General features: G+C 42.0%; 1 protein-coding gene across 1 annotated transcript in view; it reads left to right on the top strand.

Moving 5' to 3' along the window:
- LOC115471047 overlaps positions 1-27,017 on the top strand; it is a 248,630-nt gene that overhangs the window by 77,590 nt on the left and 144,023 nt on the right. Inside the window, exons 6-9 of the mRNA XM_030204716.1 lie at positions 462-584; positions 7,216-7,353; positions 13,291-13,408; positions 13,868-14,070. Coding sequence (XP_030060576.1) covers positions 462-584; positions 7,216-7,353; positions 13,291-13,408; positions 13,868-14,070 — 582 coding nt within the window. The remainder of the gene's footprint in view (positions 1-461; positions 585-7,215; positions 7,354-13,290; positions 13,409-13,867; positions 14,071-27,017) is intronic.

The following is a 27,017-nucleotide window of genomic DNA, read 5'->3' as shown; positions in this document are numbered from 1 at the left end:
TTTTCCTGTGTGAATGTCCTAGGTCTTTCCTGTCAGCTTTTATGGAGTTCCTTTCATATATTTGGTTTTATTTTTATTATTGTAAACTATAAAGTTTAGCAATGTATCAGACTTTAATAAACATTTGATTAAATATCTAGTAAGTGGAAAACCATGTGTAGTCTACTGCCTTGTGTTAGATGTGTTGTGAAGTTTCTTCTATCAGCTGATCACTAGGGTAGTGCAGTGGTCTTTCATATTACCAGTACTGACCAGTCTTCCATGTGTATACTGCCTAATGAGGCCTCCAGAAGTGTGTGTTGCACACATGTAACAGTCTAATTTTGTCTTGGTGCTGGTGTTATAAGATAGATGGTAGTAACCCTGCGGTTGATGCTTCGCATTGTTTCTTTACCTTCACCATGCAACATCTTATATTTTTGTGAGCTTGATAGCAAAATACTTTTGTTTTATGATAACAGGACAATCAGCTATCATCACTTCCCCTTGATTTTGGGACTTGGCTTAATATGGTGGAATTGAACTTGGCTACTAATCAGCTCAGCAAAATTTCAGAGGATGTGTCAGGACTGATTTCTCTGGAGGTGAGTTAAAAAGAAGAAATACCAGTGATGTTCCTAGTCACAGGGTGCTAATGACCTTGCACAATGGTGAAAGCTAAACCAGCATCTTTGCTGGAAACAAAATAGCGTTTTGCTTTTGATCAAATATCATGTGCTAAATAAGTGCATACAGTGACCTGAACATGTATACCCTGGAGGAAAGGAGAAACAGGGGTGATGTGATACAGACGTTCAAATATTTGAAAGGTATTAATCCGCAAATGAACCTTTTCCATAGATGGGAAGGCGGTAGAACTAGAGGACATGAAATGAGATTGAAGGGGGGCAGACTCAAGAAAAATGTCAGGAAGTATTTTTTCACGGAGAGAGTGGTGGATGCTTGGAATGCCCTCCCGCAGGACGTGGTGGAGAGGAAATCGGTAATGGAATTCAAACATTCGTGGGATAAATATAAAGGAATCTTGCTCAGAAGGAAGGGATCCCCAGAAGCTTAGCCGGTGGTGGGAGGCAGGGCTGGTGGTTGGGAGGTGGGGCTAGTGCTGGGCAGACTTATATGGTCTGTGCCAGAGCCGGTGGTTGGGAGGTGGGGATAGTGCTGGGCAGACTTATATGGTCTGTGCCCTGAAAAAGACAGGTACAAATCAAGGTAAGGTATACACAAAAAATGGAACATGTGAGTTTATCTTGTTGGGCAGACTGGATGGACCATGCAGCTCTTTTTCTGCCGTCATCTACTATGTTACTATGTTAGTGAGGGTTCAGGACTTAGGTGAACAGCCTTATTCATCTGTTTCGCATCCTTTATTTAATGACATTGTTAATGCTCTTGTTTGTCCCTGCACGTCTTCCGCTGCCAAAACCGTAACCATTATAGGGCTACCTTCACCTACAGGAAGAGCAGGTTGAAGGGGAGGGGCAGGATCCCCCCCCAGGTGTAAGAGATGCGCCAGATAAGGAAGAGGTACTCAGTCAGTACTGGTTGAAGTGCCATGGCCTGCTGAAGATGGAAGTCCATAGGTCCCTGAATGATAGCAGGCTGTGTAGACTCCTTCCGAACTCTTTACATTATCCCATTAAAAGGAGCAAGAGAGCCCGCTCCTTGCTCCTCAGTTGCTCTGAAGGGGCTCCAAAGGGGCGGGACCTGCCCCTTAGGTCACATCCCTTCAGGCACGTACCATGGGCAGCAGTGTGCCACTTTATTCCACTGGGGCCTCTCCAGTATTGGTGTTCCGGGGCAGCTCTCAGAATGCCTGCATTAGGTAACGACACAATCAGCCAGGTCTCAACTCTGCCTCGGCAGGGACGCTGTTTTACTCCACTGGGGGCTTCTCCAGTAGAGATGTTCTGGGGTGCCTCTCAGAATGCCTGCAGCAGGTAACAGTACAATCAGCCAGTTCTCCCTGCTGGTATTATTTAAAGTCAGTCTGGATGAACCCAATCACCAGAATATAAAGTATTTCATCTGGGAACAGAAAACTATAAAACCCTTTCTGTATATTCTTCATTTTTGTATCCAGTGAGGGTGAAAGAGTATGAATTCTGCTCAGGCAGATGGGCCTCTGCTCCTTTTTCTTCTGTAGCCTCATAACTGGAATTTTCTTCTGGAACTTGTAAGCTGTTCTTCAGAGACCACATTGCAGATTCCTCAACATCTTCTCTGAGGTTCTCAAACCCACTTGGGATATTTTATTGACAGATTTCCCAAAAACCACATTCATTTTTGGTTCATGGAACCACCACAGTTATTAGGACAAAACCCCCTCAAATCAGACCTCCAAAAATCTCACAACTTCTGGTCTGTCTTGTCTCAGGACCCTCTACAGATAGCCCAGCCACTCCGAACTTGAATGCTAACCTAAACCAGGAAGGTGTTGAAGAGCAAAGATGTGGTTAGGAGGCAGGGATAGTGCTGGGCAGACTTATACGGTCTGTACCAGAGCCAGTGGTGGGAGGCGGGGCTGGTGATTGGGAGGCGGGGATAGTGCTGGGCAGACTTATTCGGTCTGTACCAGAGCCAGTGGTGGGAGGCGGGGATAGTTCTGGGCAGACTTAGCACTGAGTAAGCAAACCTATACACAAAAAGTAGCACATATGAGTTTATCTTGTTGGTCAGACTAGATGGACCGTGTAGGTCTTTTTCTGCCGTCATCTACTATGTTACTATGCCTTTATTTAATGGCATTACTAGCGCTCTTGCTGACCTCACAGCTTAAAAAATGTCAGTTTGAAATGCGAGGATGTTGTACCAGCCGGCAGAAGATGAGAGAGAACAGTGTCTAGTAACTTTTTTTGCAGCACACACAGGCCCAGTTAACTCAAAGTTAGCACGAAAGCTGGGTTTGGTAAATACTGTAATAGTAGCTGCAGTTGGAATAGCACAGACACCTCCTCTCAACAATCTTCCTAGATCAAAGTTAAAAATAGTTTGTTTTTCCAATCAGGATACAGAAGTGTGTTCTCAATTCCCTCTTTATTGGTAAGGGCAAATTTACATACCTTTCTTTTCAGTCTGACAGGTCCATAGAAAATAGCCCCCTAGCAATGCATGGCTAAGCTTGTCTTGCAAAAACTGTTTATGAGAAAGCAATACATACATGTCCAATTTAGTCCAGACAGCTCTTCCCTTAGATCCAGCCTTTTATTCTTCTCAGCATGCCTCCTCAGCATTTCAAGTCTTTTGTTCATTTAGACTTGATTAGGCAATTACTGCTAGTCCCTATGGTCTGTTTGCACAAAAATGGAAAAGCTCTATCTTACCCTCCCAACACTTTTGTCTGGATAAAGTTTGGCTACAAAAGCATCAGCCTTATATTCACTTTTGGTCATCCCTTTTTCGGTCTTTACCTTCTTGACTTAATTTGTTTGGATGGTTTAATCCTTACTACATTTTATTATGCACACTCTTTCCCCATATGCTATATATAAATAGCGAAATAGCTTGAATACTGGGAACTTAATGGTTTGAGATAACGTTCCCCCCCTTCCCCCAGTGTACTGGAAACTCTATCAGGGATTTGTATCTTTTTCTCACTGGTTCATCTTTTCTTGATATTCTCATTGTTTTTTTAAATATGACAATGTTTGCATTTATATTGCAGCCTTATTGCTTGACTTGTGTATATAACGTACAAGAGTATTTGAATTCTGTATCAATATTGTGCTGTACTGTTCATTTCTTTGTTATGTTTCTAATAACGATAAAAATTATTTGAAATTTAAAAAAAAAAGAAGATAGCCCCCTAGCCATGCATGGCTAAGCTTGTCTTGCATAAACTACTTATGAGAAAGCAATAGAAGGTAAAGTAGAAAGCATTAATTTTAATTATAGTACAATGGCAAGACAGCTGTGTTTATCATGTGCCCAGGAAAAATGTGTGACACAGGCCTTCCAACCATGAGAAATGTCCCCTTAACATGGTGGTGTACTTGTGTACTGCCAAGCTCTTGCTGTACATTTCTGTTTGTAAAAAGAATTGGAGAGAGAGGGTAAAGTACCACATGGTTTCACACTATTGCAGCACCTCTACCCCGTGAAACCTCATTTTTCCTGACAGTATTCTTAACACTCCTTTCTGGCACTTTTAAGATGATTCCACTTTGGTAAATAGTTGTCTTTTCAAATGCATAACTTCAGTGATCTAAAGTGCTTGTTCTTGCAAATAATAGTTAATCTAGTAGCAAAACTGACAAGCTGACACACCTTACAGGCTAATTGATTTATTGAGGGTTGAGGTTTTTAGAGGACAAGAGTCCATTTCATCAGACATATCTTGCCCTCAGAAGCTTATGCCTCAAGAAATAGGTTCTCCATGTATGTTATAGAATAACTAATGTACTTGTAGGCCTAGCTCTAATTTGCCTTTGGTGGCCAAAATTATGGTGACTATGTAGAGCTACTAGATGGTCCTAATCCTCCCCAGTCTGGTTCCCATGATGGTTTCAGCTTGAAAATTATTTTAAGGGCCTTTGTTCAATATCATGCATAGGTGGATGGATTGGGCGGAGGGGGGGGGGGGGGCGAGGCTGGATTGCTGGTTCATAAATTTAGCCAGCCCTTTTAACACAATTATGATGATAATTTTATTGAGTAGACCTCAGCTAATTGGGGAGAGGAGAGAGAGATGGATACACAAGAAGCCAGTGGTGTGAACCTTTTTATTTCCCTGCAGATTGGTGGACTTGAGTGGGACTGAGATCTCCTAGCACAGGTAGAACACAGTTGCTGATATCATCACCATGAACTGGAAGGGAGGGTATTTAGTTAGTGAGACTCATGGTGTGTAGATAAAAGAGCAGAGCCAATGAGGCACATCCCGTTGGAGCCCATAGGAGCACAGAAGAGCATTGAAGACTGTGGAACTGACCGGAAAGAGATTGAGAAGTTTGGAGGAAGATTCTGGTAGAACTGACATGGGGAAGAGGAAGGGAAAAGTTTAGTATTCTGCTGTATCCTTGCTGTCTGTGGTGGACCTCTTGGATAAACATGTCAGTGTGGGCAAGATTGGGGACTCTTATTTCAACAGGACCTTCTGCTTCCTTTGTTGAGTCAGAGACTTCACTGAGTTGTAGCATTAGAATCTCTTCCTGTGGTTTCTGTCTGGTGAACTCCTGATTTTAAGGGGAGGAGGTGTAGCTGTAGAGTCCTGAAATTATGATGTGGAGTCTTCAGGGGAGCAGAGACCTCCCCTACCCCTACTGTCCAACCTACTTCTCCGATACCTAAGGCTATATAACTCCACCATCACAATTAACTAGACACTGTCTGTGGAAATGGACATGTTTCTCTCTTGGATTTTTGGTGGGTTGTGAGAAGAACCAAAGGCTTGTTGAAAGGATCTTGTCATTCAGCTTTGCAGCTTGACAAATCAAGTTGTAGTTAAATTGGAAGAGATGGAAAATAGGAATGAATCAGTTGATTCTTGGGTGGCAACAATGGAGTTGCAGACAACTGGTATTTCTGGAATTTTTATACTTTCAAATTGAAAGCCTTGGAAAATAATGCCATAGTAAGGAGTTTCTAATTTCTTCTTTGCTTTCATCAGATATATTATTGAAACAGTAATTGAAAGAAGTACTCAAACTGTTGAATGTTGATGAGACTTGCTACTCTAAATGTTGTTGCGTTTCACAGCATGTAGTACATCTGAGTGGAATAGAATTGATTCAGATTTGCTGGGACCTCTTCATAGCCTTGTCCTCTCTGTGATTTTAGGACTTCTTAGGATGATGTTATCAAAAGAGCCATTCAGTTGGTTAGCTATCTTTCTGAGATGGATTAAGTTTATATTTTGAAATCTTATTTACAACAATTGTTTTGTGGGCATAATAGCCAAGTCTTTCTAGATGTTGTGGATATCCTGTAAACCTGACTGGAAAGGGGGTAGTCCAGGACTGAATTGGGAAACACTGGCCTAGCTCCTTTGTTATGGCATATGGGATCCTTCAAGATCCTTCCTAGTTGCCCATTTTATTTTTTTGGCCAATACCAGATATCTGAGGTTGTGGTTGTAAGCCATGTGTTCATGCTAATGAGGCAGTTCTTTGTTGCATTTAAGCAGGATTGTTGTCTTTCCTTGCAAGAGCTTAATGGTTGTTTTCGAATCTTAAAATAGATAAAATAGAAGTTTTGTGGGTGGATCAGGACTATATATGTTGGATGATCTTTCTAAGTTTTTCATTTGGGGCAATGTGGTTCTAATTCTGAATGAGGTTAAAGTCATTTTGTATTGAGTTCTTCTTTGACCTTCAGTGTGCAGGTTTCTGTGGTACGTAGGAATGGTTGAGGCCAGTGCTACAGTTGAAGGCCTTCTGAGACCCCAGAATTTTCAAATGGTCGTGCAGGAGATAGTCATCAGTCAGACAGACTATTGTAAATTAGTTTATCTAGGACTTTCAGAAAAGCATACTTGGCAGCACAAGTAACTACTAGAAGTGCAAAATGGGATAGAATGTCTCTGCTCCTACTGTCGTCATATTGGTTGCCTAATAAACTTGAAACTTGATTTTAAAAAAAGGTTTACAATATAAAAAACAATGTGTGTTAAAACATATAAAAAGGAAGAATTAGAAATAAAACTACTGGAAGAAACAGTGGAACCAAAATAAGAAGATTATTTTATTCAGCAATTTTTATTTATTTGTTTGGATTTGCTATACCACCTTTGCTAACTACCAGTTCAAAGCAGTGTACAATAATCATAAAACCATAAATCGGGAGAGGAAAAGAACTATAATATTGGATGGGAAAGAAATATCATAGTCATGCAAACAACAATAGAAAAGGTGAAAAGAAAATGATTACTAAAGAGGGAAAGGGAGAAAGAGGGAGGACCAAGAAATAAAAACAGGGCCTGTCAGCTACGAAAAACCAAATGCACTCAGCCAGAGGGAGAAGGGAAGGCTTGTTGAAAAAGCCGGGCCTTAGTCGATCTGTCTAGTACTCCTGTTTTTAACACTGTTGGCTACACACGTCTGGTTTTAAGGATATCCATAATTAATATTCATTGGATATATTTGCTTATGTTTAGTCTAAGAATCAGGTTAATTTGCTTACCCTAGTTTGTGGCCCTAGAAGCTCTGTAGTGAACATGTTTTGGTGTAGAATCTGGTTTTGCTGCATTAGATTGAAGTATTGTTCATATTTTTTCTCGAGGTTCTTATCTTGTCAAACAATCTTCTGAGGAAGCTTCCTTATGGCATTGGAAACCTAAGAAAATTGAGAGAGTTGGATCTGGAAGAAAATAAACTTGAATCTCTCCCTAATGAAATTGCCTATCTTAAGGACTTACAGGTAAGCCTTCTCTTTGTTAAACTTTTGAAGTCTGCCCTCACATATTCAGACTGAAAATCTAGTAAAGCTAGTGATGGGAAATCAGAATTTGACAATAGACCTGAAGTGAAGATTGAGGCCACAGAAAGCAGCTATATCAAGAATGAACTTTTGATGCTACTAGGCTCGCATTAAAAATTTTAATCGTGATTAATCACACAATTAAGGATATTTTACTTTTATTTATTTGTTTGTTTCCCAGTGCAGCTCCTTGTGACTCTGGGCAAGCCACTTAACCCTTCATTGCCCCAGCTATAAAATAAGTACCTGAATATAATATGTAAATTGCTTTGATTGTAAGCACAGAAAAGCAGTCTATCCAATCCCATCCCTCCTCTCTTCCCTAAAGGACTGATCTCCCTCCCTCTCACTTTCTTCTTTCTCTCTTCTCTTCCCCCAGGTCCATTATCTCTCTTTCTTTCCTGGGGTCCAGTCTCTCTCTCTCTCTCTCTTTCTCTCATTGTCTAGCACCTCTCCCTGGAGCTCACCATCTTGGCCATAGCTTCCACTAGTGGCCCATCCAGTTGTGGGTGTGCAGATCACTCCCCTTCCTCAACCCAAGGTTCAGTATCTCAGCCCCCCCCCCCACCCCCGGGTCCGGTCTACCTTAAAAGTGGTCTTCTATTGGTCCCCAGCAGTAGCAGCATTACATGTATGCTGCTTGCTTTGAAGCTTTCCCTCTGACATCCTCCCATGCAGAAATAGGATGTGATGTCAGAGGAGGCAGTACGGGTCAGAGGGAAAGCTTCGGAGCAGGCCACAAGTACTGTATGTGCAACGCTGCCACTGCTGGAGACCAACAGAAGACCATCTTTAAGATAGACTGGGGGTGGGGGTGGGGTTGGGGTGGTGATGTTCAATCACGGGTGGAGGGGAAAAATTCCGAATCGCACCAAGGACAGGTGTTTGGGAGTGGAAGAGAACAGATGTTTAGAAGAGACAGGAGATGCTGCACCGTGATTACTTTTTAAAATGGTGGCTAATAATGCATTAATCGCAGAGTTAACTAGAGATTAATTTGCTGCCCTATATGCTACTTATTAGCTTTACACGTAAGAACATAAGAGTTGCCTTACTGGGTTAGACCAAAGGTCTGTCTAGTTCAGTATCCTGTTTCCAACAGTGGCCAGTCTAGGTCACAAGTATCTGGCAGAGACCCAAAAAGTAGTGTGACAAAACAGTGGGTTTTAAACCTGTAAACTATGTTAATTCTTGAAGTGTATTTCTCTAGTTTGGCCAGCAGGTGGTGCATGTTTATGTTTAAAGCTTTTATAGAGAAATTACTGTTTTTTTTCTTTAACACAGATAGGAAGTAAGATGCAGTATGCTTTTGAAAACTTGTTGTTCTGGGCTCTGATTTGCCCGTGAGATCAATTCATCTAGGATGTACTGGCTTTTTTCTCCAGTCTTAGCCAGGGAGAAGAGAGAGAAAGATTTCTTTGCTGAGGCCCTGTGAACAGTTATATTTGATAACCTGTGAGCAGCTATATGTCCTGAACTCCCCAGGTACTATTTAGATAGTATTAGATAGTGTTATAATTGATCCATATTTCAGTTACCTGTTATTGTTTTGCTGATTGCAACTTTTCTGTTCATTGTTCTAATTTTTTATGACAATAAACATATTTAGTTTATTGCCGCTGCTTGTCTAGACTTACTAAGAATCCTGGTGGTTTGTGTGTTGGGTCTGTGAGTGCTTTCTAGGAATTGTTGTACCACTGGGAGTATGGTCCCAGTAACCTAGAAATCACTGGGGAACACCTTGAGAGAGGGAGACTCACCCAGAGGCAGTGGGGACCCAGACAGTGGGAGGAAGGTGTTAGTGTAGAGCACAAGCGGCAGGTGCAGGCGGACCTGAGCTGTGCTGGGGATAGACCCTCTAAGTGGCTGTGGGATAGCCCCAGGTGGGTGACTAAGCGTTTCGTGACAAGTAGCAAGATTCCATACTACTTAAACTCACGAATAAGCAGTGGCTTTCCCCATGTCTACTTTGTTAATTTATGGACTTTTTCTCCAAGAATTTGTCCAAACCTTTTTTAAACCCACCTATGGTAACTGCTTTTACCATTTGCTCTGACAATGAATTCCAGAGCTTAACTGTACATTGAGTAACAATTATTTTCTCCTATGTGTTTAAATGTGCTGCATGTAACTTCATGGAATGTCACCTAATCTTTGTACTTTTTGATAAACATTCGATTTGCATTTACCTATTCCCCTCTTTCAGAATTTTATAGACCTCTATCTGCATCTCTTCAAGCTGAAGAGCCCTAACTCCTTTAGCCTTTTCCTTATATGAGAGTCGTGCCGTCCCCTTAATCATTTTGGTTGATCTTCTTTATACCTTTTTCAGTTCCAGTACATCTTTTTTGAGCTGCATTGACCTGACTAGAATTGCATACACAATACTCAAAATGTGATCTCACCATGGAGCAATAGAGGCATTATAATATTCTTTTTTATTTGTATTCTTTTTTCCTATTAATTCCTAACATTCTATTTGCTTTTTTGACTACCACCACTGCACACTGAACAGAAGACTGCAATGTATTGTCCACGATGATCCCTTAATTCCTTTCCTCAGTGGCGACTACTATTGTGGAACCTATCATTGTGTAGCTATAAAGGGGATATTCTTCCCAGTGTGCATTAACTTACACGTGTCCACATTATATTTCATCTGCCATCTGGGTGCCCAGTTTTCTAGCCTTCTGTTGTCCTCCTGCAATGGAAGCTAGCATGTCCACAGTCTGCATGGAATTTATCAACTTTTGAGTAGTTTTTGTGCCATCTATAAATTTGATCACCTCACTCTTCATTCTCATTTCCAGAACATTTATAAATATGTTAAAAAGCACCAGTCCCTTTACAGATTCTTGCAGCACTCCAACGTTTCAAGTTTTATTTACATTTGATATACTGCTAAGCGCTGTTCTCTCAAAACTTAGCGGGTGTTACTTCAATATTGTGTTTTCAGTTACCGTATTTTTCGGACTATAAGACGCACTTTTTTCCCCCAAAATTTGGGAGGAAAATGGGGGGTGCGTCTTATAGTCCGAAGGTAGCGAGGTCCGATTTCGGGATCGCCCTCCCCCCGAGTTAGGGATCGCCCTCCCCTACTCACGTCACGCGATGTTCCCTGGTGGTCTAGTGACGTCGGGGCAGGAAAGAGCCCCCTCTTTCATGCCCAGCGCGCTGCTCTCCGTCCTCCTGTATGCTGCCTGACGGTCTCGGAGAGCAACGCTCTTTCCTGCCCCGACGTCACTAGACCACCAGAGAACATCGCGTGACGTGAGTAGGGGAGGGCGATCCCGAACTCGGACAAGACGCACCGGAGCACCTAGGTTTTAGAGGAGGGAAAAAGGAAAAACATTTTTTTCCTATTTCCCTCCTCTAAAACCTAGGTGCGTCTTATGGTCCGGTGCGTCTTATAGTCCGAAAAATAAGGTACTAGGGACAAGCAGGTTCCTCACTGGAAGTGTGACAGTGCCACCCACTGGCAGGACTGTAGGTGGAAGACTTCTGCTCAGCGTAGCGGGAACAGTGCCACTAAAGGGAATCACCATCATAATGGTTAATAATACTTTCTGCAGATGTATTTTATTAAAAGTTACAGTATAACATAAGAAGCAAGGATAGCAGATGTATGTCTTCATGCTTCAGACCAGAGCGTGATACATTGACTGCCACCACTAAAGAGCTGTTTGAGATTTTATCAAGCAAAGGACTTGGTCAGAAGCATGAAAACGAACATAAATACAGGTAAGATAGGAGAAATAAAACAACCCCGCAGTATAGTATTAAATTTAAATGAACAGTATTTTGTCTCCACCTTCCTCCACGTAGAGAATTGTCCATTTAACCATACTCTGTTTTCTATCTTTTATCCGGTTCCCAATCCACGACAGAATATTGCCTCCCATCCCATAGTTTTTGAGTCTTTTATGTGGGACTTTGTTAAACATAGTAACATAGTAAATGACGGCAGAAAAAGACCTGCATGGTCCATCCAGTCTGCCCAACAAGACAAACTCACATGTGCTACTTTTTGTGTATACCCTACTTTGATTTGTACCTGTGCTCTTCAGGGCACAGCCTTCTAAAAATCTGGATACACTGCATGAACTGGCTCCCCTTTATCCATGTTTATTTACACTTTCAAAAATAATGTGGCAGATTGTTGTGATAAGACTTCCCTTGGCTAAATCCATGTTGACTCTTTCCCATTAAGCTATGTTTGTCTATGTGTTCAGTAATTTTTTTTCTTTATAATAATTTCTATTATTTTGCCCAGCACTGACGTCAGGTTTACTGGTCTGTGGCTTCCCCATTTACCCCTGGAATCCTTTTTAAAAATTGACGTTAAATTGAGCCATCTTCTAAACCTTAGGTACTGTGAAGAATTTGAATGACAGGTTACAGATTGCCAATAATAGATCTGCAATTCCAGTTTTGACTTGTGTACACCATGATTTACCATTGTTTAATTTATGATTTAGCTTATTATGTCTTCCAGGTTCACTGAAATTTCTTTCTGCTGTTCCTTATCATTACCTTTAAATACCATTTCTGGCACAGGAAGCTCTTTACATCCTCCTCTGTAATAGCCAAAGCAAAGAATTCATTTATTCGCTCCTCTGTGGCCTTGTCCTCCCTTAGTGCTCCTTTAACTCCTTGATGATTTAACAGGCCAACTGCTCTTGCACAGGCTTTCCACTTCTAATGTACCTGAAAAGGATTTTGCTATGAATTTTTGTCTGTACATAAAATTCTCTTTTAGCCTTCTTTATCAATGCCTTGCATCTAATTTGCCAGTGCTTATGTTGCTTCCTGTTTTCTTCGTTCAGATCCTTTGTCCATTTTTTGAATGATGTTCTTTTGGCTCTAATAACCGCTTTCACCACGGCCTTCCTACCACCCTTTTTTTGATACATGGAATACATCTGGTCTGGGCTTCCAATATAGTATGTGTAAACAACATCCATGCCTGATTTGTACTCATAACCTTTGCAGCTGCTCTTTTTAGCTTTTTAAAACTTTTTTAAAATCATTTTACTTATTTTGTCATAGTTGGCCTTTGAAAGTTAAATGCTGTTGCAGTAGTAGTAGTAGTAGATTACTTTAGTGTCTTCACTCTGGTTATTTTCTCAAATTTGATCATGATCACAATTGCCAAGGGCCCCCAAAGCCATTACCTCTTGGACCAAGTGCTGCATTCCACTAAGAATCAGATATAAAATAATTTGCCATTTCCTGAACCTTGTCATTTCCTGAATCAGTTGCTTCATGAAGCAGTCATTTATTCATCTAGGAACTTTACATCCCTAGCATTTCCTAATGTGTCATTTATGTAATCAATACTGGGGAAATTGAAATCAATTAATATCTGCAATTACCATGAGTTAATGGCCAAACTTAATGTGCTGTAATTGCAAAGTCTCTGCAGTTTGCTGTTTGATTAACAGAGAAATGTGCTTTACCCTGTGTTATCTGAATATCCGATAACATGCTGTAGTTAATTGTACTTTTTAAGGTGTCATTAACAGGGCCACGTTATCTGCTGTATTAATGCATAGTAACAACTGTAAGACACACTTTTCACCCATTCCTTGTTCCCTTCTTTGTTAGATGATTAATGTAGAAATGATCGCACATTAACTGTTAGCATGCAGTAATTCTACTGTTAAGCAGATAACACAGATTACTAAATAGGACTGCATTCTCTTGTACTTCAGCAGAGAAAGCTTGATTGGAAATTCCTCTTCTGCTGTGATCTGTTTGCTTTGTAGCACTAAGGTGCTGATGCCCCTCAGGTCATTATATTCTGTAAACAGGAAAACAGCATCTTTCATTTTCTCTTTAGCAATTCTGTAATTTTTTTTCACTTTCATTAACCAGAAATTAGTCCTGACTAATAATCAGTTGACCATCCTACCAAGAGGGATTGGACACCTTACCAACCTGACACATCTTGGTCTTGGAGAGAATCTCCTCACGCACCTGCCTGAAGAAATTGGTAAGAGCCCCCTAAACTATCATCCTCAGATTATTTAATGTTCTGGTTGAGTCTGGGGCTTGAGCTGATGGGATGGGTCTGACCCCGGACTTCAAAAGCCTATGTGACGGGGCTGACCATGGGGTTCAGATACAAAATGTGAAAGTTGGAGGCCTGGGTTTAAGCTTCCTGTCGTGGATTGCCAGCACATCTTGGAAGTGATTCAATTTGTACCATGTGGCAAGGAAAGAATGAGGCTTGATTTTTAAGCAACACTGCAAGGGTTAGCTTTTGAGCCCTTGGCCAGTAAAGAAAGGACTAAGTTCTAGCACTCACTATGCCAAAATTAAAAAAAAAATCTTTGTAAAATTCTCCTCTGTGCAGTAGTGCATTATCAAGATTATAAATGTTTGCACTGGCAGAATGTCTTGCTGATTCTACATAATGTTTTTTTTTCTTTGTTCATATAATTTTATGTAGGTACACTGGAGAATCTGGAAGAGCTTTACCTGAATGACAACCCCAACTTACACAGTCTGCCCTTTGAGTTGGCGCTCTGCAGCAAACTGTCAATCATGAGTATTGAGAACTGTCCGCTCAGCCACCTCCCACCTCAGATTGTTGCCGGGGGCCCCTCCTTCATCATTCAGTTCTTAAAAATGCAGGGCCCTTACCGTGCCATGGTCTGATCCAAGTTTGATGTCCCAAACACTGTACAAAACACAAACTGCATTTATTAAGACTGTGTTATGTGTTTCCGCTGATAGAGGAATCATAGCCATTTAGATTTCTTTTTCTTCTGTAAAGAAAATGCTTGCCTAAGTTTCCTTTGCTGAATTTGATGGATGGGTTTTCAGTGAGTAATCCGGAAATGCCAATTACTTTGAAATCAATTGCCAACAAACTCAACAGTAATGAAAGCTAAGGGAAGGAATTGATATTTAACACTGTTTGATCAACTTTCAATCTCCACACATAATAGAGGACTTTTGGTCAGATGTACTAAAGATTTTCTCCCCTTTTGTGTCTGTAAAGGAAATGCATCAAATACAGGAGTCGACGTACTGAGTATCTTGTCACCTGTGCACACTCCTTCCTCAAATCCTTCAGTATCCAGGATCCTAATGTTGAATTTTCTTTTAACTTATTTTGTATGATTTAAACAGTTGATGTTTTTATATTGTTTACAGTTAGAGTAAATCACTGGATTTTTTTTGTAAAGTGGATTATGATTTGCTCTGTTTTAATTGACTATATCTAGAATTGTATGTGCATCTGGTGAAAAATCACCATTGATCAAGCCTATGTATATATTTTCTCACAAAATTACAATAGCTGTATTTATAAATTATGGCCTTTATAATATCTTGAGTGGCTTTGCCACAAGTGTTGGTGTAAAGGCTGTGGCTAATAAGTAAAGTGGATATGCTCAAGTGCCATCCTGGAAATATTTCTTGAGGTAAATGCTGAGATTTTGTGTACATGTTGCATAATATCACCTGCATCTTCAGGCAATAGAAATTCAAAGTTATACACTGAATATATGCCCGATTTCCTTGTTCTGTACCACTTGAGATATGTTACACCCCAAGCACTCATTCACTCATATCCCTTAAATATATCTCATATTTTCATTCTTGCTGCCTGATAATTTGATTTATACAACTTATTTATTTTAAAACTCCTTTGAATCTTTGTCATCAGATCTGTTTTTGTAGTAAAATAATTACCGTGTTTCCCCGAAAATAAGACACTGTCTTATATTAATTTTTGCCCCCAAAAATGCGCTAGGTCTTATTTTCAGGGGCTGTCTTATTTTTCGGGGAAACATCGGGGTTGGATCGGGGTTGGCCCGCCCGCCCTCCGTCGCTCCCGGAACTAACCTTAAATGCCTCCTTTCACCTTCGCAGCAAGCAGCAGCAGGGCAGGCCACTCCTTCCTTCCGTGTCCCGCCCTCGCCTGACGTAACGTCCGCGAGGGCGGGGCACAGAAGGAAGGAGAGGTCTGCCCTGCTGCTGCTTGCTGCGAAGGTGAAAGGAGGCGTTTAAGGTTAGTTCCAGGAGTGACGGAGGATGGGTGGAGGGGGGGCCCGGCAACCTTGGGTGGGGGGGGGGGGGTGGCCTTGTCCGGCTCTTGGCGGCCCTGCTTTCAAACAAAAATTTGCTAGGTCTTACTTTCGGGGGAGGCCTTATATCTACCAATTCAGGAAAACCTCTACTAGGTCTTATTTTCGGGGGATGTCTTACTTTCGGGGAAACAGGGTAGTTAATCCAAATATCAATCTTAGGGCCCTGTTTACTAAGGTGCCTTAGTATTTTTAGCTCGCCTTTAGGGATATTGTAGGCATGTACATGGTTAATGCGCGCATATGGTTAACGTGCGTTAAAAACAGTGCGCCTATAACACTGCTTAGTAAACAGGGCCCTTAATGTAAAGTGTTGCAGAGAATTTTAGTCCGGATTATTAGGATGAACAACCACTTGTGGTACGAATGATAGCGCTATAGAAGTGATTTATAGTAGTAGTAATATTATGAGCCATCATTAGAGGTCCTCTGCTATTATTATATGAAATGAGATTGAAGGGGGGCAGACTCAGGAAAGATGTCAGGAAGTATTTTTTCACAGAGAGGCTGGTGGATGCTTGGAATGCCCTCCCGCGGGAGGTGGTGGAGATGAAAACGGTAACGGAATTCAAACATGCGTGGGATGTGCATAAAGGAATCCTGTGCAGAAGGAATGGATCCTCAGAAGCTTAGCCGAAATTGGGTGGCGGAGCAGGTGGGGGAAGAGGGGGTTGGTGGTTGGGAGGCGAGGATAGCGGAGGGCAGACTTATACGGTCTGTGCCAGAGCCGGTGATGGGAGGCGGGACTGGTGGTTGGGAGGTGGGAAATACTGCTGGGCAGACTTGTACGGTCTGTGCCCTGAATAAGGCAGGTACAAATCAAGGTAAGGTATATACATATGAGTTTATCGTGGGCAGACTAGATGGACCGTGCAGGTCTTTTTTCTGCCGTCATCTACTATGTTACTATGTATTGTAAATCCTTTCTGCATATCTGTTTTCGATATGTTCACACCACATGAAATGACTGAGTTGAGTTGTACAGTGTGTGTGTTTGTGGATGTGGAGGTTATGGCTGTACCCACATGCACACTAACAATACTTCTTAAGCAGTTGGTGAGCGTGAAAGAATCTGGTGGGAAAATATGATTTATTTTAATCTGATTCCATCTTTAGTGGATTGCAGTGTGTCAGAAGTGAGCCTTTGAGGACTGAGATTCTTTGCTGGCACAGGCCAAGTTTTCCAGCCAAGAGCCTTGTGTAAAGGTTTGGCATAAATAATACTTTTTTGATTAATATCAGCTCATAATTCTTGTACCACAAATGGATGTTGTGGTTAGTTTTGAAATACTGCTGTCCATGTCCTTTCTACAGTTGGTTCTAATGGTATGATTTGCTTTCTTTTGCTATGATTCACTTCTTTATGCCAGTCTACCTCTGTGTATGGGGAACAGTGTCTGCTCTAGAGCTGTACCGAATAGCATACCAAATATAAATAATGGGCAAATGCGCAGTAGAGACTTCCCTCTCTGTCCTGCCCCCGTGTCAATACATGATGACGAGGGCGCCGCCGAGGTTGATACCGCTCCCCCCCACCCGGCCCGGGCCCTCTCTCCGCTAATAAACTTACACATCCATTCGCCGGAACGCAGCACGCACATCAGCTGAGCTGCCGTCGGCCTTCCTTCCCTGCCTGTGTCCCGCCCTCGCAGACGTTACGTCACAGGAGGGCGGGACACAGGCAGAGAAGGAAGGGCCGACGGCAGCTCAGCTGATGTGCGTGCTGCGTTCCGGCGAATGGACGTGTAAGTTTAGTAGCGGAGAGAAGGCCCGGGCCGGGTGGAGGGATGGCGGCGACTCCGGGGGTGGGGGGAACGGTAGCGGTGGCGACCTCGCGGGGAGGGAGGGGGAAGGAAAACCCCTATACCAGCCTGTTTTTACGGGCTCAACGGCTAGTTAAATAATAAAAGAAGCAACGTGAAATCAGAGATCAAGTGTTTATTTCAGTAGGATTTAGCACAGTAAAGCCCCGCAGGACCCTTCCCCACGGAGGTGTACAGAGGGTTTGCTCTTCTAAGATCTTGTTAATCACCCCCTCCCTGAATTCCAGTGACACCCCATTCCATGGTGTTATGTCATGGGGTTCTAAGGAGCACCTCCGGTCATGGAGGCACAGGGGGGGTGACGGGGGGGTGACAGAAGGCGCAGTTCAAATCTAATTCCCATGACCACAGCTTTCTGTCTATCTGGATCTAAGTGAATCTTTGGCCATTTATGTTCCCACATGAAATGTTTGTGAGTGAGAAATCTTACTTGTGTGTGTGTAGTATTCTGTGAAACAGGTGGAGGAGAGAGAATAGATTGAAACAAAGACAGAAACAGTTTAGTGAAAGAAATAGTCTTGTATTCTCACCTGCCCCTCCTCTCAAAGATTTCTTCATAGTGCCAATTTCAACACTTTTAAAACCTCTTTCCTAATACTGAGAGAGATCTGTGTCTTTATATCTTGTGATACTGGAAGCCATTTTATAAAGACAAACTCCATTTTAAGAACCAAGCTTTTTACCATTTTTGTCATTATTTTCTACATCGTAAGTGTTACACTCAATTTGAAAGTTGTACCAGGTTTCATTAAGACTCACCAAGCAGTCCTGCTCCTGCAGGCTCTCTGCTATAAGGCCATCAGCTGGTTATCAGGCCTAGTTAGTGCTTTTCAGCTGTTTTAAGCTGTGTAGCTTGGCCCACCACCATTCCAGTGGATAGGTCTCAAGCTAGAACACATATTAACATCATTTTCAAATTTAAATCACTATTCGACCGAATATGAGTAATGCATTTGGGGCCAAATCGAATATGAATATTCAGTACAGCCCTAGTCTGCCCCATGTCTGTGTTGCTGCTGGACTGATCACACTTCTGTTTCTCAGTTGGAGACAATTTTCAGTTCAGTACCACAATCATTCTCTTATCCTCATGCTTTTCAGTGAATATTGATGAGAGAATGTTGATTAATTTGGATGCTTTCATAGTATATCTTTGGCTCTTTTCCCTGCTTCAGTGAAACTTACATTAGTGGCATTTGGGATTTATTTTTTCAGTGCCAGGATAATAATTAAAACAAAAGGCAGTTACATTCCAGACTTGGAGAAACTTGGGAAGCGATGTTTTCTGTTCAGAGAGAAGCGTGTCTTCCACATGAAGATGAACAGAAAGTGGTAGACAGTGGAAGCCATTTTAATGAGCAGAAGGTTGTTGGTCTTTTTTTCAGACTCACTTTGCAAGCTTAATTTTTGTTTTAATCTCCTGTCTCCAGAGTTAAATAATCTGATTTATGGTGTGCTCAAGTGAAACAAGTGTCTATGTTAAACTCTTAATGTATATAACAAAGGGTAAAATGTTGTACATGTGCTTGATTTTTTATTCTTGAATGTTTGTTTAAATCTTATCTTATAGTTTTATTTCACAGAAATTATTTTACCGTCCTTTCAGTGTCTTCCGTTGCAGTTATTGATGCTAAAAGGTCCTTTTACTAAGGTGCACCGAAAAATGGCCTTTGCTGGTGTAGACGCGTATATTGGACACGCGTAGGCCCATTTTTCAGCACACCTGCAAAGAAGACCTTTTTTATTTTTTTGGCCGAAAATGGACGTGCAGCAAAATGAAAATTGGCGCGTGTCCATTTTGGACCTAAGACCTTACTGCCACCCATTCACTTAGCGGTAAGGTCTCATGTGTTAACCGGGCTGTAATCGTCAGCGCGCGTACAATGCCGATTACCACCCGGTTAGTGCCGTGCTATATTTCCCGGTGCATGTAGTGGACGCGCGTAAAAAATGAAATTACTGTCCGGGCCACATGGCGGCCAGGCAGTAGTTCCAAATTGGCGTGCGTTGAGCATGTGTAGACGTCTACGCGGCTTAGTAAAAGGGCCCCTAAATGCGCTGTGTACCTGCCGCCATGTTCTCTCAGCACTGAATGTAGGGTTAACAGGTTTCACTTTAGGATATTGTGTTAAGATATGTGCAGTCTGTAGCAGCTTACAGCAGTCTAAGTGACTGATCCTCTTTCATGGCAAGAAGGCACCTAATATGTCCTGTGGGTGGCAAACAGAGAAACTCGGTGTGTGATTCCACACCTTAGGAAACATCTTTAAATACTCCCTGCCTTTAAAATGAGATTAACACAATACTTCAGCCATAGTAGGAATAAAACGCAAGTGTTCTGTCATCAGGTGACTCATCTATGCCTTTTCATGTTTTACTCTATACCAATATCTGGTTCAGAGCTTAAATATATTTGCCGAGTCTCCACATGTAAAGAACATACTTGGCTGTATAACTGCAAACATGATAGTACAGCCTCAGGCCCATACTGTTAGGGTGTCTGAAGAAAGAATATATTTGAATTCCAGCTCCCTGTCCTGCTGTTGTGGAGTAAGGGTTTTATTAACCAGTTATCCCTGGAAATCACAAGTGCAGAAGAGAAGGTGTTCTTTATAAACCTGGATTGGACTACATGAGATTCTCAGGCCTCCATGTTGAGTTCAAAAACTCTGTTCTCCTCCCCATCTCCCATGTCTCGAACCACTAGTGAAAATCTCTGCAGGGTTTATCCTTTGCTGCCTACATTACCTAAAGAAGGAGGGAGGAGTAAAGTTTTGCGTTGCTCAAGAAAGATGAGTGTTGCATGTCTTGGAAAAGTAGTCCTTATTAACTCTTTAAAACTCCTATGTATTGCCAGACAGCTGCGTCAGGGGCAAGATATACCTGCTGGTATAAAGTCTCAGGTCCCGCCAAAACTGATAAAAACAGTTCCTCAGCCTGGGTTCGTTTGGAAAAGACTCTTTGAAAGAGTTAATAAAGACTACTTTTCTAAAAAGGTCTGCTTCTCTTTTGTTTTCCATCTTGGCTATCATAGGCTGTTTGCCTTGTTGTTTTCTGAGCCCTTAAATTGTTTGATTTCAGCAGAAATGAATAATTTATCAAGTGTAGTGCTACTCTGTAAGGAAGAATTACTGGATATGATCAGAGCCACGTAAAGAAATTTATGCAGTTCCAAAAGAGAAATGTCTTGAAAAAGAAATGGCACAAAACATCTTCCTATGCAAAAAGGGTTTTCGAAAGCAAAGGAATAATAATCATAGAAGAGTTTTTATATGGTGGAAATTGTTGACTTCATTAACTCTGGGTTATGCCACGTTTTAGCTGAATTTCAAATAATGTGGCCTCTGGTTTTCATTTTTAGATTTAGAAAAACTTTTGATGAACTATCAGTGTAAAAAAGAGCATGAGGAGTGGCCTAGTGGTTAGGGTGGTGGACTTTGGTCCTGGGGAACTGAGGAACTGAGTTCGATTCCCCACTTCAGGCACAGGCAGCTCCTTGTGACTCTGGGCAAGTCACTTAACCCTCCATTGCCCCATGTAAGCCGCATTGAGCCTGCCATGAGTGGGAAAGCGCGGGGTACAAATGTAACAAAAATAAAATAGATACTATTGGAGATTCTACATGGAATGTTGCTGCTATTGGAGATTCTACATGGAATGTTGCTACTATTGGAGATTCTACATGGAATGTTGCTACTATTGGAGATTCTACATGGAGATTCCATGTAGAAGGCTGCGCAGGCTTCTGTTTCTGTGAGTCTGACATCCTGCACGTACGTGCAGGACGTCAGACTCACAGAAGCAGAAGCCTGTGCGGCCACATTGGTGATCTGCAAGGGCCGACTTCTAGTGGAATAGCAACATTCCATGTAGAATCTCAAATAATAGCAACAGTGGAGGAGTGGCCTAGTGGTTAGGGTGGTGGATTTATATGTTTGATTTCACTGTTTCTATACCGCACTATCCACAGTTCTAGGCAGATTATAAAATGACATTCATAATAAAAGCAAAACAACATAAAACATATTAAAAACAAGGTACAGCATCTGCAGAAACAACAAAAGCCATGAGTTTTAATAACTCATCAAACATTTTTCATTAACACCCATAATCTAAAAAGCATTTTGAAATACATGTGCCTTTGACAATTATAAATAGTTCTTCACTTTTTGTAAGCCTTCAGGAATAGCATGCCATAGTCACTCTAGAATCATAGTAGGAACATTTAGGAGCAACTTAATGAAGTTGCTAATGAAAGAGGAACTTCATCATTGAGTGTTCTGTAATTAAGCATAAATCCTTAAATTGTGTCCGCCATTTAACTGGGAGCCAATGCAATTTATATAGAACAAAATACGTTTGAATCTAGATATTCCACAGACCAATTGTGCAGCTGCATTTTGTGCCAGTTGTAAAGATTTTAATAATGTAGCTGGCAAACCTAGAAACAGAATTACGATAAACAAACAATGGTAAAACCAATGCATGTAAGACTGTTCTAAAATTGTCTTCGGATAACAGATCCCTCAATCTTTTCAACATTTTAAATTTAAAAAGGTCTTTTTTTATGAAATTTCAAAGATGGGCTTTAAAAGAAAAATCACACCAAGATATTTAATCTAAGCTTATATTTCGCAAGAATCCCAGCTAGAGGTTCAAGGCAGTTTACAGAGTAAGGATCAGTACAGAGTGAGAAGAACGGAAGGGTTGGAGGATGAAATTAGGATAAGGTCACTGTGGAAACGGAGGGACCGGAAGTGGTTAAGATTTGTTGAATAATAGGGTCTTCAGTTTCTTTCGCACTCATAGATAGTTGATTCTGAATAAACTATAGCTGGTAGTGAGTTCCACTCAGAAATGGCACAAAAGGTGAACATAGAGTAGATTTGATGCTTGTACTAACGGAACTTCAGTGGTATGTTGTCTCGAAGTCTGATGGAGTTGTAATAACAGTGGAAGAAGTTGAGTCAGGTTTCTAGGTTTGCTCCTACAGCTCATTTGGCTTTTCACATAAATTTATTTACCTGTACGTATTTAAAACATTTAACACCCGCTCCACCTACCATTCTGGGCAGTTTACAAAATTATTATGGCTCCTCAAAACAGATCAATCAAGTTTGGAAGAAATCCTTCTTCCTCATGTGCCAGCTGAGACTAATAAGATCATACTTCCAGAGGTTTCTTTTTTTTCCGTGCTGGTTCAGATGCTGGTTATAGCCAACTTGGATTACTGTTAACTCCTTATACGTTAGACTGAAAACAAACTGCTAACCAAACTCCAACATTCAAAACACAGCAGTGTGACAGGTCTTCCGACTAAGGCCACCTAAGAGAACTACTTTGGCTATGCATTCATGCCTGTATAATTTTCAAAACCATTTGCATTCTTTTTTCAAGTGCTCCATGTGTGCCCCCTAGTCCTTATACATTTGGAAAGAATAAACAAGCATATATCTATATAGATACCAGATGGGAGGCTCCTGACTGGAGTGAATATTAACCAAAGGGAATTGACAGGACAACGTTCCTCTTCTGGTAATTCTCAGCACTAGTCAATGCTATAGGAAATAACTTCAGGAATATCTTAAAAGGGAGGATTCACTGCAGCTTGAAGTGCATTTCTCCTGACCACTACCTCTGTGGCCATTATTCACTTTGCAGTGCGTTGTAAATATATGTGATGGATGCCAAGCTGCTGCTCTTCTCAGAGGATCAGCATTAGATGAAGCCATTCATCTTTTGGAATCAGCCTTGATAAGCTGTCTTTTGGTGGTATTATAAACCTCTTTAATTCAGGGTAGACATGTTTGGCGACACTTTCCCTTTTTCTATGTAAGAAAAACAAGTAAGTTGAAGTTCTGAAAATCTTGTCTGTGCCAAATGAAGTTTTAGGATGCTCTTTATGTGCAAAGAAAGTTTTTGGGTTTCTCTGTTTTGAGGAGCCATAATAATTTTGTAAACTGCCCAGAATGGTAGGTGCAGTGGGTTATAAATGTTTTAAATAAGTACTGGGAAATAAATTTATGTGAAAAGACAAATGAGCTGTAGGAGCAAACCTAGAAACCATTCTCCGTGCTGGATTTTCATGGGGAAAACTGTGGATACAGGGAAGTGAACATGAGAGCCTTTGGGGCTCATTTTCAAAGCATTTCGACTTACAAAGTTCCATAGATTACTGTGGAAAGTATTTTGAAAAAAAACACCTCAAAAATTATCACCAATTTTTCTTGAAACATATTGGAAGGAAGTAGAGACGTAAAATATTGGGATTCTAACAGATGCTCCATTAGGGTATTTTAGCACTGAATTTAAATTCTAAGATGAGAAAGGTGGATTCAGTTCAGGACATAACAGTTTTGCTGCTCTATACAAAGAATTCACAATTACAGGGTGCAACTGTTTTTTTTTTTTTTTTACCTGTCTGCTTGTCCTCTGATTGCAGAATTGGCTCCAGTGTTCTAAATCCTAAATCCATTCCTCCAAATCAATTCTATTCTTATTTCACATGGAGTGCAGAGTTCTTAGAATTGCTTCTTCTCAGTATCATCCATTGCTGTTCTGCCTTTGCCTGTCATTTCATTTTCTGTTCTTTAAGGATTGGTGTTAAATTCTCAACATAGCAAGGTGTCTCTTGTATGATTGTAGAAGTGTGAATGCAGCAGCCTGGTTTTGTAGTCAATATTGTTTCACAGTTGTAGCTTAAATCTGTACTTCTTAATGCCACGCTTTTAATTAGATGTACAGTTGACAGTAATTTACAAAACACCACTTTTTTTTTTTTTGGGGGGGGGGTAAAGCTAGATTTCACCTCTTCCCCCCCCCCCCCCCCAACTCTCCAATCATCAAGCTTCTTTTCTTCACCCCTTACCTATAGTTTTATTCCCACTTTCACTCCTCTCTCACCTTTCTTTTCGCCTTGTCTCCCCGAATCCCTGGTCTCCCATTCCCAACCCTCTATACTCGGCAACTCCTTATTTAGCTTTTCATACCCTCCTTCCACCGCCTTCTCAGCTTTTCCATTTATATTTTCTCTCACCCCTTCACAGACCTGCCTCTTTCCTGTTTTTTGCCTCTACTACTACTACTACTTAGCATTTCTATAGCGCTGCCAGGGTTACGCAGCGCTGTACAAGTTTAACATGGGGAAGGACAGTCCCTGCTCAAGAGAGCTTACAATCTAAAGGTTGCAAACTATGTAGTCAGTGTAGGTAACATGAATGGGGAGGGTGATTAGGCGCCAAAAGCAAGCCTCTGTGATGGGCTTGGAGGCACTGTAAAAATTTCATACCATCTCTTGACCTCATCTGAAATTTCTACACCTGTTTCAAATACCCAGCACATCTAACAGACCCCCCTGTGTGTATACTCCTGCCTAATTACTTTGTCCTTGCTGCTGCTCAATTCCTGTATCTCCACTGCCCTTTAGCCCCCATTGCCATCTTCTCCAAGGTTCCATCCAGTCACCACACTCAATACCTGAATCCCTATTTAACCCTTGTGTTCCCTTTTCTCTACCATCCAAGTTACACCTAATCTAAACCCTGAAAGCCATTTTATTTGGGTGGAAGTGTGTGTGTTTGGGGGGGGGGGGGGGGGGGAGGGCACATTGCGAATAGGATTTACCTTCTGTAGCAACACCAGTACCCTAGTCTCAGCCCTTCTCTCTCTCTCAGGCTCACCCCACCTCCAAGATTATTCTGTCTCTCTATTCCCTTTCAACACCAGTCCCATTTTTAATCATGTCAAATAATTGTACACCACCTTGAGTGAATTCCTTCTGTGCTTTGATATCGTGGCTGCTAGATGAGTACTGCATGACCCGGATAAGTCTCGAGCCTTCTTTGTAGATGTGTTGTGGGATTATACCAGATGGGCTTCTGAGTGTACGTATGGAGAGAATGTACCAGTAAATATTTTAAAACCAACTTGCAAGATAAAAAAAACTTTTCAAAAAAATATGTGTTTAGGAGGTTTTCTGGGATCTGTGATTACTTTTTCCCTTGTGTGCCTCAAAGTCATGAAACTGTCTGTTTTTTTTTGTGCCACAGCATGAAGAGATCCCTTTCCTCCTTTAACTAGAGCGTGTCGTTGAGCCTTCACTTTTTGATATGGGTAAATCAAACATATAAACGGCGAGTGACCGTACTCACTGCAAATGCGCAGTAGAGACTTCCCTCTCTGTCCCGCCCCCGTGTCAATACGTGATGACGGGGGGGGGGCGGGACAGAGAGGGAAACTGCGCCGCCGACGTTGCTACCGCTCCCCCCCCACCCACTCGGAGTCGCCGCTGCCACCCCTCCACCCGGCCCGGGCCCTCTCTTCCCTTCTGAACTTACAGATCCATTCGCCGAACGCAGCAACGCACATCAGCTGAGCTGCAGAGAGCCCTTCCTTCTTTGCCTGTGGCCCCGCCCTCCTGTGACGTAACGTCAGCGAGGGCGGGACACACACAGGCAGAGAAGGAAGGGGCAGCTCAGCTGATGTGCGTTGCTGCGTTCGGCGAATGGATCTGTAAGTTCAGAAGTGAAGAGAGGGCCCGGACCAGGTGGAGGGGTGGCGGCAGCGACGACTTCGAGGGGGGGGGGAGCGGTGGCGACTTCGCGGGGGGGAGGGGAGCGGTGGTGACCGCGGGGGGGGGGGGGGGGGGGAGGAAAACCTCTATACCAGCCCGTTTTTACGGGCTCAACGGCTAGTAAATAAATAAAAAAACAACCACCACCCCTTACCCTCTCAGGGCAGGGGAGGAGGTTTCTGACCAAGCCCCCCTCCTTTGCAGGAGGCAATGGCAATGATCATAGACACAGGGGTGGGAGGATGACCCCAAGCTGGCAGCAGTGATTGCAGCAACAAGGGAAGGGAGCAGGATGCAGCATTTCCAATGCAGGTTGATAACAGCAGCAGCAGCGATTATGGTGGCACTGCAGCATACAGTAGCAGTGATGGGGGAAAACAGCAGCTCTACATTTTCAACTTAGACTAGCAGCAACTGTGATCAGACAAAAAGCATACTGTATCCTGAGTACTGATGGGGATGCCAAGTCCTGACTCCATGCTTTGCACTCTTCTCAGCCTGCAGCTGCATGTGTTTATTAAGGAATGTGCAGGCTTGCTGTCTGTGCTAAAGTTTTGGTGACATACCTTCCTGCTCTTCATGACACATTGGTTGAGAAACATTGGTATGATCCGTTCAGCCTCTCTTCCTTCCCCTTTTTTTTGTACTGAATCAAGACTACTAATCACATTCTGTTGTACTAGGGTCCTGTTTAAAGATGTCAGGAGACATTCACATATACATCTGTCTCCACAGAGTAACTTAGCTTTAAAAGAAAAAAAAAAAAAAACCTCCTTCAGTGTCTCATTTCTCTCAGAAGCCGAGTCTGACGTCGGTGCCGGAAAAAATGGTGGAGGCTATTATTAAGAATAAAATTACAGAGCACATACAAAAGCATGGGCTACTGAGACAAAGTCAGCACGGATTTAGTGAAGGGAAGTCTTGCCTCACAAATCTACTGCATTTTTTCGAGGGGGTGAACAAACGTGGACAAAGGGGAGCCGGTGGATATTGTATATCTGGATTTTCAGAAGGCGTTTGACAAAGTGCCTCATGAAGACTCCAAAGGAAACTGGAGAGTCATGGAATCGGAGGCCGTGTATTATTGTGGATTAAGAGCTGGTTAAGAAA

Source organism: Microcaecilia unicolor, chromosome 5, assembly GCF_901765095.1.
Source record: "Microcaecilia unicolor chromosome 5, aMicUni1.1, whole genome shotgun sequence".
Classification (NCBI taxonomy): Eukaryota; Metazoa; Chordata; class Amphibia; order Gymnophiona; family Siphonopidae; genus Microcaecilia; species Microcaecilia unicolor.
This window is presented reverse-complemented; position numbering and strand designations above follow the sequence as displayed.